The 16320-nt window shown below is 40.5% G+C and overlaps 1 protein-coding gene across 2 annotated transcripts in view; it reads left to right on the top strand.

The window, feature by feature from the left end:
* FRAS1 (Fraser extracellular matrix complex subunit 1) overlaps positions 1–16320 on the top strand; it is a 452974-nt gene that overhangs the window by 426360 nt on the left and 10294 nt on the right. The window contains exons 68-71 of one of the 2 annotated variants that reach the window (XM_023222483.3): positions 349–379; positions 1260–1336; positions 2355–2514; positions 6883–6999. In XM_023222483.3, coding sequence (XP_023078251.2) covers positions 349–379; positions 1260–1336; positions 2355–2514; positions 6883–6999 — 385 coding nt within the window. Of the gene's footprint in view, positions 1–348; positions 457–1259; positions 1337–2354; positions 2515–6882; positions 7000–16320 lie in introns of both variants that reach the window. The other variant, XM_023222482.2, reaches the window with a different exon arrangement.

The following is a 16320-nucleotide window of genomic DNA, read 5'->3' as shown; positions in this document are numbered from 1 at the left end:
AAGCAGATGTGCTGTAACCATACCCTGGTATAAAGTTTGAGAGTAAGAAGTTTTAAGATTCTTTTTTTTGCTGAACCCCGCATCTGGGCTAAGTGGAATTTACAGGTTTGAAGAGTCTATTTCGAGAACAGTGGAACCGTTACAAGAAAAAAAAAAAAGAAGCAAGTGAAATGAGCTGTCACACAATTTTAATTGGCAGATGTTTCTATAGACATATAAATGTTATCTTGTTACATTCAAATAAATATGCAGCTCTACCTGGAGGTGTCCTTGGGATAACTTATACATGGTTGTTGTCAGGGAGGAATTTTCCATGCCCTAACATTTTCTCTCTGCTTTCCTCTCCAGGAATCCAGACAGACAGTGTGCTCTCTGCAAGGCTTCAGATAATAAGAATCTACATTCGAGAGGATGGCCGTCTTGTCATTGAATTCAAGACCCATGCCAAATTCAGAGGTAATATCAATGTCATTTTTTTCCCAACTTTTTATTAAGAAACATTTCATGCGTACAGAAAGTTGAAAGAATAGAACAATAAAAAACAGTTTATTACAACCGTTGGGTTGTAATAAACATGTGTAGGGAGTAGAGGGCAGTGATTAGTATATTTAGTCCTGTAAGTATAATAGTGATATGTGATCAAGAAAATGAAGTTGCTACTACGAGTAGTTCTCCTATTAAATGATAGTAGGGGGTAAGGCTAGGTTGGTGAGGTTTGCTATGAATCATCAGAAGGCTATTAATGGAAGTAGGGTTTGAAGTCCTCGAGAAAGTATTATAATGCGGCTGTGGGTTCGTTTGTAATTTGAATTTGCTAGGCAGAATAGTATAGATGAAGTGAGTCCATGGGCGATTATGAGGATGATTGCGCCAGTGAAGCTTCAGGGGGTTTGAATAAGAGAAGCTACAATTACTAGGGCTATGTGGCTTACGGAGGAGTATGCAATAAGTGATTTCAGGTCTGTTTGTCGGAGGCAGATTGAGCTTGTTATAATTATACTTCATAGAGATAGTATGAGGAAAGGGTAGGCTATATATTCTGTGAGGGGGTCAAGGATTAAGGTGAGTCGTATTATACCATAGCCGCCTAGTTTTAGGAGTACTGCAGCAAGGACTATTGATCCGGCAATAGGGGCTTCAACATGGGCTTTAGGAAGTCATAGATGTAGGCCGTATAAGGGCATTTTTACTATGAAAGCTATTATACATGCTAGTCAAGCTAGGTTGTGTGATCAGACGGACAGTGTGCTCTCTGCAAGGCTTCAGATAATAAGAATCTACATTCGAGAGGATGGCCGTCTTGTCATTGAATTCAAGACCCATGCCAAATTCAGAGGTAATATCAATGTCATTTTTTCCCCAACTTTTTATTAAGAAACATTTCACGCGTACAGAAAGTCGAAAGAATAGAACAATAAAGAACAGTCGACAATGATTAACATTTTGCTATACCTCCATGTGCACATACACGCATACATACCTTTTTTTGTCACATCATTCAGAACTAAGTGGCAGACTTCGTGTCAAGTTACCCAAAATACTTCAGTTGACATCTCCTAAGAACAAGGACTTTCTCTTATACAGTAACAACATCATGATCACTTCTAAGATATTTTGCATTGATTCAGTAATATCCAGTCTCTATTCATATTTCCTTTATTGTTCCACAAACATCTTTTCCACTTATTTTTATATTTGTTTATTTTATAACTGCTTACATGAAAAGAAAGAAGTTCCAGTTATGATTCATATGTTACATTTTGATTGTTATATTGCTTTAGTTTCTTTTAATCTAAAATATTCCCCCTACTTTTATTTATTCGCGACACTATTTCAGTGCAGTTTTAAAGAGTGGAGGTATCTTGCTGATAACATTTACCCTTTTAATGATGTTTATAATTATCCTCTTCTACCAAGGACTTGAATGGCCCTAAATGTGACTTTTATCTGATGCTGAAATTTTTATGTATAAACTACGAGACCTTTCTACCTCCAAGAAACATGCTGGTTACAATTTAAAGCTATGTATATTGAGTGTTCATTGTCACATAAAGACCCCTATTACTGTGAATATACTCATTAACACCATTTCCACAAGGATTATTCCTATTGTTTATAAATAAATACATATGACTATGATGACCATCACAAGTAGGACGATGGGCTGGGTTGAGATGCCATGCTATCCCCACCAGTGTGGAATATATTCTAAGGGGCAAAATGGGCTAACTTTAGTTGTTTGAGAGAAGAACATTAATTCAGTTCTCAGGCTTTTGTGGGGCTCTACCACAAGTACAATAAAACTCAAGCTCTACAACAAGTACGATAAGTGCATGTGTTTCCCCTTCAAATAGGACAGTTTGTGATGGAGCACCACACTCTCCCGGATGTGAAATCTTTCATATTGACTCCAGACCACCTAGGAGGAATTGAATTTGACTTGCAGCTGTTATGGAGTGCTCAGACTTTTGATTCTCCATATCAACTCTGGAGAGCCACAAGCTCTTATAACAGGTAAATATGGTGATGGAGACCTTCATGGGTAGAGCTGAGTGGTTTTCCATTTCTTTCAGGAGCTTGAGAAATAGTGCTTTTATCTGAAGGCTAGACTTTTATTTTAAAAGGGGAATTGATAGAAATAAACCTCAACTGGGAGTGGTGGTGCTAGCTGGTAGCCCAGCTACTCAGGAGGATCGCTTGAGCTCAGGAGTGCGAAGTTGCGGTGAGCCATGATCGCACCTGCAAATAGCCACTGCACTCCAGCCTGGGCAACAGAAAGTGATCCTGTCTCTTAAAAAAAAAAAAAAAAAAATTAATGAATTAATTAAAAGAAATGACACTCTAGCAAATAAAGAAAGAAATAAATCTTGCTCAGATAAACTTCTGATATATAAATAAGAAGTGCTCACACTTATTCCAAGAGTGAGACCACATCCTATGGAGGGGAACTTAGTCACATGGCACACCTGCCTAGAAGGGAAGTCAGGAAATGTGTCTAACTAAAACCTTTATCGAATAAATAAATCTCATTTCAATTACAACAACCTGTACAAAATATAGTATCTCTGATTAAGTCCATGTGTCTTTTACAAGATTTATTCCTCTTGCACACCCAGTATAGAGGTAGAATAGGAATTTAACAAATAGTAAAATATCCCCCATCTAGAAAAGGGAAGAATGGAAAAAAACAAAATTAAAACCACTATAAAAAGGATAAGTGGGCAACCAGGAATCTATCGTAAATATATTATCCCCATTTCGTTGATAATGAAAGTAAGAGCCATATTTAGCATTAAAATCTTACTTCAAATTGTCTTGAGAATCATTTTCAAAAAAAATTTTTCTTAAAATTTTTGATCTTATATCAGATTTTTTATTGTATAGTGATTCCTTTGAAATTGATACATAATAACCTTCAAGGACTGTGCTTCATGTACTTTGTCCCAGTTTACAGACATGGAAATCGTCCTCCTTTAAGTACTCTCCTGACATCTTCATTGCCACTTGAATGAAGCCTACCCTCCTGCAGCATCCAAGGCCCAGCCTCCCCTCTAGTTTCATCTCAAACTCAGGCTTTTAGCCACGTTAGATATCTCACCAATCCCTGAACCCACCAACCCATCCATACCTCCATGCTTTTGCAATTCCCTTAGCCCTTCTTCCTCTTTTCCCCTTGTATAACTAACTCCTCTGAGACCGAGCCCAGCTCAAATACTGACCCTTTGTGACAGCTTCCCTGACTTCCCATACAGTACTAGCAGCTCCCTCCTCCTGGTTCCTACTCTGTTGCAGCTTCTGCTGTAACACAGCTCATTATCTTATGATGGTCTATCTGCTGGTCCCAGATTTTCACTAGATTGTGAGCTTCTCCAGAGTAGAAGGCACATATGATTCATCTTAAATCCCCAGAACCACAGGTTTTAGCATGTGGTAGGTTCTGAGCAAGCACCTTTTAGGAGCTTACCTTTGAGGTAAAGAGACAAAATGCATAGATAAATGACAAAATGAAGAACCCCACCAAGCACTCCATGCTAAGCACACTGTGCGAGATACAGGGTAATATGAAGACCGTAACTGTTCAGGGAAGAGAGAGCCAGAGGCTGGGGAGTTGTATAAGGATTCCTGAAAGAGGTGAGACAACTTATGGTCCATGTTGTGATGTGGGAAATGCTTAGATTCTAGTAAGGAGATGAAAAGAACTGCAGGATTAAAGATATGTACCTAAGACTGTGTTTGGCATGTTTGAAGGGATAGTGAGGAAATGGGACCCAAGTAGTATTTAGGAATGGGGAAAAGTAGGACCGAAGGCTTGGGAGGCTATGCTATTTGTCTTGCATTCGTTTGTTCAACAAGTATTTATGGAATGTTTACTGTGTGTCAGAGAAGGTTCTAGGTACCTTGAATATATTGGTAAACAAAATAAAGATCCCTAAGTATAGGACTTAAAGTAAGGAGACACAAAGCAGTAGATACAATAAGCAAAGTATAACATATGTCAGAAGGTGATATGCACTATGGGAAAATGAAAGGTATGGAGCAGGGTAAGGGGAAGCGGGAATGGGGAGACATTATAATTTTAATTAGAATGTTCCCAGTAGACCTTATTTGAGCAAAGACTTGAAGGAGGTGAGGGAGTTGGCTATGCAGAAACATGGGGAACAGGGCTCCTGGTAAAGTTCCTAAAATGGCAACATTTGGGCATGCTTGGAGAACAAGGATGCCCATATGGCTGGCATGAAGTGAGCAGGGAAGAGACTAATAGACAATAATGCTAAAGAAGTAAGGAGTAGGGGTAGGGTCACGGGGTGGGGCCCTGTAAACCAGTGTTTGGCCTCTGGCTTCTACTCTCTAGTGCAAGGAGAGCCCCTACAGGGTTTGAGTAGAGCTAGACACGATCTAGCCAGGCATGGATTGTTCTGCCTATTTGAATATTTGTATTAATGAAGCATTACTATCCACATTATAGATGTCAGTTTCCATGTAATTTAAATACAGTATACAAAGTCTCATTTCCTGCTGATCCAAGATTTGATGGAAAACTGCAGACACACAGACTTTTAGATTAGGAAGGAGCTTAGAAAATAAGAGAGTAGCCGGGCGCGGTGGCTCAAGCCAGTAATCCCAGCATTTTGGGAGGCCGAGACGGGCGGATCACGAGGTCAGGAGATCAAGACCATCCTGGCTAACGTGGTGAAACCCCGTCTCTACTAAAAAATACAAAAAACTAGCTGGGCGAGGTGGCAGGCGCCTGTAGTCCCAGCTACTCAGGAGGCTGAGGCAGGAGAATGGCGTAAACCCGGGAGGCGGAGCTTGCAGTGAGCTGAGATCCGGCCACTGCACTCCTGCCCGGGCGACAGAGCAAGACTCCGTCTCAAAAAAAAAAAAAAGAAAGAAAGAAAGAAAATAGGAGAGTAAAGAGCAGAGAAAAAAAGCAGTGTAGAAGGAGCTTACGCCCTGAAAGTCTGCATGGTTTGTTAAAATCATACCGCCATGGCAGAGGCAAGCTGAAGTTCTACTGGTTCCCAGTTTCCAGCCTGTGCCAGTCCACTACACTGACGCCAGAATGTGACATAAAAGTTTTATTATTGTTTTTAACCAAATCTTTGCTGCCACTTTACTAATAAATAGATAAGTATCCCAAAATGGTCAAAACAAGCACAGTATTTATGAGAACTGTTCACAGATCCCTCACAAACAGTTATAATGAGGCCGGGCGCGGTGGCTCAAGCCTGTAATCCCAGCACTTTGGGAGGCCGAGACGGGCAGATCACGAGGTCAGGAGATGGAGACCATCCTGGCTAACACGGTGAAACCCCGTCTCTACTAAAAACTACAAAAAACTAGCCGGGCGAGGTGGCAGGCGCCTGTAGTCCCAGCTACTCGGGAGGCTGAGGCAGGAGAATGGTGTAAACCCGGGAGGCGGAGCTTGCAGTGAGCTGAGATCCCACCACTGCACTCCAGCCTGGGCGACAGAGCGAGACTCCGTCTAAAAAAAAAAAAAAAAAACAGTTATAATGAAGATTCACAGCCCTGTGCTCTCCATTCAATGGATGACAGACTCCCAAGGCCCTTGAAGAAGGTTCCTGAAGCTTCTGAATGCTTGGCTGCCTTCCAGGCCACCTGACAGGGTTGGAGCTGCCACCCAGTGAGAAGTGTGGGAGATGAAGTAGGAGAGAGGTCCAAAGGCTTCCTGCTCACAGAGTCATGAACTGGAGAATCCTGGGCCCCCCATAAACAGGGAAGTCCCCAAGTCCCCATGAGTGGTTTCTAATGAGAAGTGATCTTGTTCTTCGACTTTATAAAGGGATGAGGCTACAGAGTTTGAAAGGGGAACCTCCAAATTGAGTGCAAGTGAAATGGGTGCAGGGGTGTTCTGCACGGTGCTGCTTCCATATGCTCTGGAGTGGTGTCCTGGAATCCTGAGGCATTTGCTACCTCCTGTGTCACAGTAGCACCTGACACTGTCATGTCTTCAGAAATCAAAGCTTTTCCATTTGGGAATGCATTGAATAGGGTATCTATCAACAAGAAACACTAAACAGAAATTGTCAAGCAAGTCTCATGAAATCCAGAGGAAATGACCAATTCTGTCATCACCTGAGCCTTCTACGTTTTCATATGTAGTGTGCCTTTCTTAGCTTTCCTCATGAGAAGGACCTGAATACATGAAAGTAGCTCTATTTAACACCTCTGGATAGTACTCTGAAGATTAGGATAATCGGAGATGAGTTCCCAAAAATGGTGTTTGCAGACTTGTAAGGTTCTTAGATGCTGGACACAAATACCACCTGAAAACTGTTTAGTGAAGGCCGTGTCTTTCTGGGTAAGCCAGCAACCTATCCGTTGTTCCCTGCGATCACAGTCTGCTCTGCATGTTTCTAGGAAGGACTACTCGGGAGAGTACACCATCTACCTGATCCCTTGCACAGTGCAGCCCACACAGCCATGGGTTGACCCAGGAGAGAAGCCTTTGGCCTGCACTGCACATGCCCCGGAAAGGTAGGAAAATATAGTCAATCCTCGTTATTTGTTGATTCGTTATTTGTGAATTCTCCTACTCGCTAAAACTTATTTGTAACCCCCAAAACAATATGGTGCTTTCATAGTCATTCATGGACATGCACAGCAGAGTGCCAAAACATTTGAGTCACTTAATACACACATCCCCAGCTGAGGTCAAACCTGGTGATACTCTGCCTTCTTGTTGCGGCTCTCAGGCTACAAACAAACGTCCTGTGCACTGTCTATTTAGTGCCATGTTTTTTGCATTTTTGTGCCTTTTGTTGATGATTTCTCCATTTAGAATGGCTCCCAAGTATAATGCCGAAGTACTTTCTAGTATTTCTAAGCATCAGAAGGTTGTAATGTGCCTTATGATAACCATGAGTTTGATATAAATGAATCAACAATATATATTAAATAAGGGGTCTTTACACAGAAACGGACATAAAACAAGGTTATATGTTAATTGGTTGACATAAATGTTGTGAACAGAGGCTGATAGGAACCTAACCCTATGTTTCTTCTAGTAGCTGTGGCTCAATATCCACTAATTCATTGTTTGTGGAGACTGTATAGAGCATAACAATTGTGAATAATGATACTCAACCATGTATCAGCCCATATTCACCTCAGACCTGAGACTGTGTTGTGCTGTATATTCATTCATTCATTCATTCATTCATTCATTCATATTTATTCAGTTCTTCTCATGTGTTTTGCTCTGGTCAAGGCGTTGAAGTGATAGCACTACACCAGAGCAGAGGATTGAAAGTAATCTGTGCTCTCAGGCAGTTTAGAGTCTAGTAGGGTCACCTTTCTAGGAGCTGTTCAAAGTGTAGAGAAAACATTGCTGAGTTAAAATGCCCAAGACAGAATCTGACATTAACATCAAGAGAAGACTATATGTGGCTTTTAAATAAAAGACAGAATTGGCTACTGGATTGCAATACCGAGGTCATTGGTGGACTCCGCCAAGAGCAGGTTTGGTGGACCAAAGGGGATACAAGCCTGATTGGGATGAGCTTAAGAGAGAGGTGAGAAAGTAGAGACAGCAGAGATAAACAGTGCTTGTGGAGTTTCTATAGAGGATGCCAGAGCAAAGGGGCAATAACTGGAAACAGATGAGGAGTCAAATAAACAGCAGGTTTTATTTGCTTTATTTTGGGATACTTATATGCTGGTGGGAATAATCCAATTGAGGGGAAATTTGATGATGCAGGGGATAGAGGGAAAACTTGCAGAGCCAGGTCCTTGAGTAGGGCAGGGGAGTAGATCCAGGGCATGAGGGAAGGGCTGGCTATAGCTGGAAGCACAGAGTTCATCCACTGAAGAGGCAGGCAGAGAATCAATGGAAGCAGGTGAAAGGAGAATTGGTAGACTGGGAGGGTAAGGATGACAAAGTGGATATCTGATTGAAGCTATTCTCCCTGTGAAATGAAAAGCCCTACATCTGCTGAAAGTGAAGAATGTTGAGGTTTGAGAAGAGAGGAGCAAAGAAACAGGGCCATCTCAGACAGTGGAAAAGAGTAAATATACTAGAGGGTTACAGCTAGCCACAGATCAGGCGGTGTGGAACTGCTTTTAAGTTGTCATATTATCGACATAAAACCGTACTTATTTAAACTACACAATTTGATAAATTCTTACCTATATATACACCTGTATCACCACAGTCAAGATTGTGACAAGATAGGGAACATAGCCATTTCCAAAAAGATTCCTCGTGCGCCTTTGTAGATCCTCCCTCACATCATCCTTTCCCTTTCTGCAGATAATCACAGATCTGTTTTCTGCCACTATAGATGAGTTTGCATTTTCTAGAGTTTTTTATAAATGATATCATACAGTGTTAATTCTCTCTGGCTCATTTCACTCAGCATGATTATTTTGACTCATTTGTGTTGGATGTATCAGTATTTGTTCCTGTTATTGCTGAGTTGTACTTCCTGGTATTGATGTACTACAATTTGTTTATCAGTGATCAACTGATGAACATTTTAGTTGTGTCCAGTTTGGGGCTATGATAAGTAAAACTTCTATGAACTTGTATGTATGAGCTTTATATAAACATGTGCTTTCTGTTTTCTTACGTAAATACCTAAAAATGGAGTGACTGGATCATATGACAGATATATGTTTAAGTTTTTAAGAAACTGCCAAATTGTCTTCAAGCATGTTTGTGAGCATGTAACTATGTATGTCCATTCGCACCACGAGAGTGCACACGCTTCCTTTCCCGTGCATTCTGCTAATGTGGTCAGGAGGTCCTGGTGTGGTTGAACAATTAAGGAGTAGGAGGAAAAGAAGAGAGGAGCTAGAAAGACATAAGGTGGTAGAGAGCGAGGTGTTGGAAATGAGATTTTTGGCGCTGGTGCATAATGGGACTATGAAGAGTAGGTAGCTGTAGCAGGGTAGTGAACAAGCTGTTTGGAGGTGAGGGAGTCAAGGAACTGGGAGTCTTGGGTAGTCGGTAGTTCATCTGAGTGGATGTTTAAGTCCCAAAGATTCATGGCAGTAACAATGCCAGGAAGCACCATAGTTAGCCAAATGAAGGAAGGAAGGTGACCAGAAAAATGGTAGTTGGCTGCAGTAAGAAAGAACAATGGGAAAATAATCTGATGGGATATGCTGGGGAATTTTAATTCATTTAAATTTTTAAAAATTGTGCAATATTTCAGATACTCAGAAGACTATATATATATCATATAGCAGATCCACCACCCACCTTAAGAAACTCAAGAAACAGAACATTACAGTACTCCTTCAATACCCTCAATGCCCCTATCCAATCATACTCCCTCTCTCTTCCCCACTAGGGTCACCATTAACCTGATATTTGTATTTATTATTCATTGGTTTGGTTTATGTTTATACCTCGTGTGTACTTCTACATAGTTTTGCAAGTTTTTGAACTCTAGACAGTAGTCCCCCCTTATCATTGGAGTATATGTTCCAAGAGCCCCAGTGGATGCCTGAAACCACACATAATAGCAAACACTATATGTGCAATGTTTTTTCAGTCTGCTAACCAAGACAGCTACTAAGTGATTAACAGGTAGGTAGCATATACAATGTGGAGGTGCTGAACAAAGGGACAATTTGTGTTCCAGGCAGGATGGAGCAGAAAGGCACAAGATTCTATCATGCTAGTAAAAATGGTGCATGATTTAAAACTTAGGAATTGTTTATTTCTGGAATTTTTTTGTTTAATGTTTTTGGACTATGGTAGGCCTTGGTAACTGAAACTGAGGAAAGCAAACCCATGGATGAGAAGGGAACTACTCTATGTAAGCTTCATACTGCATGAATTCTCTCTGCTACTCTTTTTTTTAACTCAGTGAATCATTTATTGATTACTTTGTATTGATTCATGTAGCTGTAGTTTGTTGCTCACTTCATTAAGGTATTCATTGTAGGAAAATTCCACGATGTATCTAACCACTCCCTTTGGCTTTCTCTCTATTATAAAGAAAATTCTTATATATATCTCTTGGTACACATGTGTAAGAAGAGTTTCTCCAGGTAGGTTCTGGATTTTTTAAAGGGAGAGAGGAACAATGACTTGAAACTGGCTAAAAGGATCAAGGAGGACACCAATGCTGTCCTCAGGCCCTGTGTGGCATAAATGTGGGAGGTGGCAGAGGAAGAATGTTGTTGAGGATACTGAGGCTTCGGAGTTGGGGGTCCTTGCCTTACATCAGGGAGATTATTACTTGCAGATGCCCCAGTATTCCCAGGGTGACTTTCCCCCAGGCCTAACCTTGGATCCCCTATATGGCTCCATATGGATGCAATAGAATTACAACACACATACAAAATCAAGACTGATACAAGGAAATTGGACTTAATACAAAAGAATTGTGTCTCATATTGTGACTATTTTGGGGAGGCCTGTCATATATTTTAACCTTATAAATAATAAAAGAATCTCATGTTCATTATTTATTCCTGTAACCAATATTGAATGTTTTCTCATGTGCCTGGCACTATGATGGATTCTGGTAATATCAGTATCAACACGAAAAATCTGTTTCCCTGAGTCAGGAAAATGAGCGTGTGATACAGCTCATAGTTATCTCAAAGCTGTTGAAACAGGGTTATGAGGGCTCCAAGTTCTTCCAACAGCCCAACCCTCTCAAATCTACCACTGGGGTACCTTCAACAGAAAGCAGGGAATGGGCAGATGGACTCTGTTGGAAGGGTGAAAAATCAAAATGTCACTCATTCACCATTCTTTGACATATGTATGTGTCAGGAGCTTCACTAGCACTGGGTAGGCAATGGTGAGATGGACCATGGAACCTGCAGTGGGTAAAGTGGACTTCAATCAGTCAGTCACACATTTAAATAAAATTTCAGACAGTGCTAAGCACTGTGAGAGAAAAGCACAAAGTGTAACAGGAAAAGATGACAAGGGACCTAACTATCCTTGGAGGTAAGAGAAAGAGGGAAAGCTTTCTAGAGAAAGTGGTGATTCAGTTGAAACCTAAGGAGGAGAGAAAAAAGGAAAGGGTGTTCTGGTAGTATGTCTAGGAATGCCAAGGTCAGAAAGCTGTAGAATTCATTATCACTCATCTCACATTGGTCCTTAGGGCTTCCAAGAAAAGTGTAATACAATGGTTCCCTCATTTATACATTATCTCATTCCTCTCACCTATTTTTGTATGCTTTTTTTTTAAAAAAAATTATTATACGTTAAGTTCTGGGATATATGCGCAGAACATTCAGGTTTCTTACATAGGTATACATGTGCCATGGTGGTTTGCTGCACCCCTCAACCTGTCATCTACATTAGGTATTTCTCCTAATGCTACCCCTCCCCTAACATCCCACCTCCTAACAGGCCTCAGTGTGTGATGTCTCCCTCCCTGTGTCCGTGTGTTCTCATTGTTCAACTCCCACTTATGAGAGAGAAGATGCGGTGTTTAGTTTTCCTTTCCTGTGTTAGTTTGCTGAGAATGATGGGTTCCAGCTTCATCCATGTCCCTGCAAAGGGTATGAACTCATCCGTTTTTATGGCTGCATGGTATTCCATGGTGTATATGTGCCACAGTTTCTTTATCCAGTCTATCATTGATGGGCATTTGGGTTGCTTCCAAGTCTTTGCTATTGTGATTAGTGCTGCAATAAACATACATGTGCATGTGTCTTTCTAGTAGAAAGATTTATAATCCTTTGAGTATATACCCCATAATGGGATTGCTGGGTCAAATGGTATTTCTGGTTCTAGGTCCTTGGGAATCACCACACTGTCTTCCACAATGGTTGAACTAATTTACACTCCCACCATCAGTGTAAAAGCATTCCTATTTCTCCACATCCTCTCCAGCATCTGTTATTTCCTAACTTTTTAATGATCACCATTCTAACTGGTGTGAAATGGTATCTCATTGTAGTTTTGATTTGCATTTCTCTAATGACCAGTGATGATGAGCTTTTTCTCATATGTTTGTTGGCCACATAAATGTTTTCTTTTGAGAAGTGTCTGTTCATATCCTTTGCCCACTTTTTGATGGGGTTGTTTTTTTCTTGTAAATTTCTTTAAGTTCCTTGTAGATTCTGGATATTAGCCCTTTTTCAGATGGATAGATTGCAAACATTTTCTCCCATTCTACAGGTTGCTTGTTCGCTCTCATGATAGTTTATTTTGCTGTGCAGAAGGTCTTTAGTTTAATTAGATCCCACTTGTCAATTTTGACTTTTGTTGTCATTGCTTTTGGTGTTTTAGTCGTGAAGTCGTTGCCCATGCCTATGTCCTGAATGGTATTGCCTAGGTTTTCTTCTAGGGGTTTTATGGTTTTAGGTCTTAGGTTTAAGTGTTTAATCCATCTTAACTTAATTTTTGTATAAGGTGTAAGGAAGTGGTCCAGTTTCAGTTTTCTGCATATGGCTAGCCAGTTTTCCCAACACTATTTATTAAACAAATAATCCATTGCTTGTTTTTGTCAAGTTTGTCAAAGATCAGATGGTTGTAGATATGTGGTGTTATTTCTGAGGCCTTTGTTCTGTTCCATTGGTCTATATATCTGTTTTGGTACCAGTACTATGCTGTTTCGGTTACTGTAGCCTTGTAGTACAGTTTCAAGTCAGGTAGCGTGATGCCTCCAGCTTTGTTCTTTTTGCGTAGGATTTTCTTGACTATACGGGATCTTTTATGGTTCCATATGAAATTTAAAGTAGTTTTTTCTAATTCTGTGAAGAAAATCAGTTGTAGCTTGATGGGAATAGTATTGAATCTATAAATTACTCTGGGCACTATGGCCATTTTCACAATATTGATTCTTCCTATCCATGAGCATGGAATATTTTTGCATTTGTTGGTGTTCCTTGAGCAGTGGTTTGTAGTTCCCCTTAAAGAGGTCCTTCACATCCTTGTAAGCTGGATTCCTAGGTATTTTATTCTCTTTGTAGCAGTTGTGAATGGGAGTTCACTGATGATTTGGCTCTCTGTTTGTCTATTATTTGTGTCTAGGAATGCTTGTGACTTTTGCACACTGATTTTGTATCCTGAGACTTTGCAGAAGTTGCTTATCAGCTTAAGGAGATTTTGTGCTGAGATTGTGAGGTTTTCTAAATATACAGTCATGTCATCTGCAAGCAGAGACAGTTGGATTTCCCCTCTTCCTATTTGAATACCCTTTATTTCTTTGCCTTGCCTGATTGCCCTGGCCAGAACTTCCAATACTCTGTTGAATAGGAGTGGTGAGAGGTGGCATCCTTGTCTTGTGCTGGTTTTCAAAGGGAATGCTTCCAGCTTTTGCCCATTCAGTATCATATTGGCTATGGATTTGTCATAAGTAGCTCTTATTATTTTGAGATATGTTTCACCAATACCTAGTTTATTGAGAGTTTTTAGCCTGAAGGGCTGTTGTATTTTATCGTAGGCCTTTTCTTCCTCTTGCCTATTTCATTTCTTCCCACAAACTTGATACTTCTCCCCTGTTGTCACCTTCAACGGGTGACCTTTCTGTCCTGTTGGAGTGAGGAAACAGAGGAAATCAGAAGAGAACTTATGCAAGCGTCTATCATCATGCTTATATCTGTGCATCAGACCTACCAGCATGTATCTGTGCATGTACTCCATGTGGCCCACAAAGTCTAAAATATTTACTATCTGGCTGTGTACAGAAAAACTTAGCCTCTCTGTTCTAGGTACTTACACCCAAATGTTAACAGTATCCTTGAGACTTCTCTTATTCTGGCACTGTCATCAAGGATTTTAGGCCTCCCCTTTAAAATATATTAAAAATCCAATTATTTTCACTGATCACCTGACAAAAGCCCTGGTCAGAACCATTATCATCACTTGTCTAAATTATTGAAATAGCCTCTTAACAAAGTCCCCTGCAGCCACCCTGTAGTCTCTTCTTAACACAGCAAACCCCACTCACTTTTTCAAAACACTCCACAGTTTAAATAAACCCTAAAGTCCTGACAGTACAGGTAAGGCTTTATGGGATCTGGTCCCAAGTTACCTCTCTGATCTTATCTCCCTCACTGTGCTCCAGCCACCCTGGCCAACTGGCCGTTCCTCTAGTGTATTGTGCACACTCTTACCCCAGACCTTTTGTCTTTGCCATTTCCTCTTCCTGAAGGGCTTCCTCTCCACGTAGCCACATGTCTTACTCCATTGCCTGCTTCAAGCCTTTGGGTGTTTTCCTCTCACTGAGGCCTTCCATGACTGAGTTTCTTCCTTTCTGTCTCTTTATGGTATATATTTAAGGTGTAAAACATTGTGTTTTGATACACATAAGTGAAATGATTACTACAGTCAAAAAACTTAACATACCCATCTCCTCACATAGTTACCTGCATGTACATGTGTGTGTGTGTGTGTGTGTATAAGAGTATCTGAAATCTACTCTCTTAGGAAATGTCCAGTACATAATATTATTGCAACTTTGTACCTTTTGACTTACATTTCCCCATATCCCCATCCTTGTCACCCCTGGTAACCACTGTTCTCTTTGTTTCTATGTATCTGGCTTTTGGAATTTTTTGCTCTGCCTGAATCTAGCTTTTTTGATTCCATATATAAGTGAAATTGTGCAGTATTTTTCTGTGTCTGGCTTATTTCACATAATATAATGTTCTCTAGGTTCATCCATGTTGTCACAAATGTCAGGATGTCCTTATTTTTTTTAAGACTGACTATTTCACACCACAATAAAGAAAATACACCACATTTTCTTTATTGATTAATCTATTGATGGACACTGGTTGTTTCCAAATCTTAACTATTGTGAATAATATTACAGTGAACATAGGAGTGCAGATATCTCTACAAGATGCTGATTTCCCCTTGTTTGGGTGTATACCAGGAATAAGGATTGCTGGGTCATGTCATAGTTCTATTTTTAATTTTTTGCGGATGCTCCATACTGTTTTACATAATGACTGCACCAATTTACACCCATGACCATATTATTTAGAATTTCCAGCTGAACCTCCTTCTGGCATTACCCTTTCTCTGCCTAATTTCTCTCCTTATCACCTGCTACCTTTTAGCATGCTGTATTATTTTTTATTTTGCTTACTATCTTCCTTAGAATCCTGAGATCATATTTTTCTGTTTTGTCCACAGACGAATTCCTATTACTAGAACAATGTCTATTATATAATATATACTCAGTGAATATTTGCTGAATAAATCAGCCCTGAGGCACTAGAGATCATAGAGTAGAGAGCTGGTCAGGAGACTGAAAGAAGGCCAGTCTGGCTAGATCCCAGAAAGGGAGGGAAGGGGAAGAGTAGCAGGAGATGAGGCTGGAGAAATAGGTAGAGGCCAGAGCTTTGTAGGTCATACTTCCCTCTAAGGGATGTGGGAAACCACTGAAGGATATTAAGCAAATTTGAGTTTCTGAAAATGACACTGGCTCATCCACTGAGGCATGTAGAATGGTCTAGAGGGAACTAACAGTGACTCCAGGGAGACCAGTTAAGGGGCTGGCACCTCTTTGGTTGCCTTTTGCTGAGATATGAACACTAGAAGGAAGAGCATACTAAGTTTGGGTTATCTGACAGCCATGTGGAGCTACCATTCGACAGCCAGCTATGTGTTTCTGGAGCTTAGAGGAGAAATCTGGATTAGATAGTTAAATCTGGCTTTAATTTAATTGCTACCTTTGAGATGGCAAATGCACTCATTGACAAGGCTGAGATCATCTTGGGTGAAGTTATTGAGGGAAAACAATAAGGGTCCCAGAACTGAGCCTTGGGGAGCCCTTACCTGCCAGAAGGAGACACAGAAGGAAAGGGCTCAGGAAGAAGACTGGGGAGATAGGCACACAGAGCAAAGAAAGAGGGTCCCAGAACTGA

The sequence above is a fragment of the Piliocolobus tephrosceles genome, chromosome 3 (assembly GCF_002776525.5).
Source record: "Piliocolobus tephrosceles isolate RC106 chromosome 3, ASM277652v3, whole genome shotgun sequence".
In the NCBI taxonomy this organism is placed as follows: domain Eukaryota; kingdom Metazoa; phylum Chordata; class Mammalia; order Primates; family Cercopithecidae; genus Piliocolobus; species Piliocolobus tephrosceles.
Note: the sequence above shows the minus strand (reverse complement) of the source record. Positions and strands in the feature narration are given on the sequence as shown.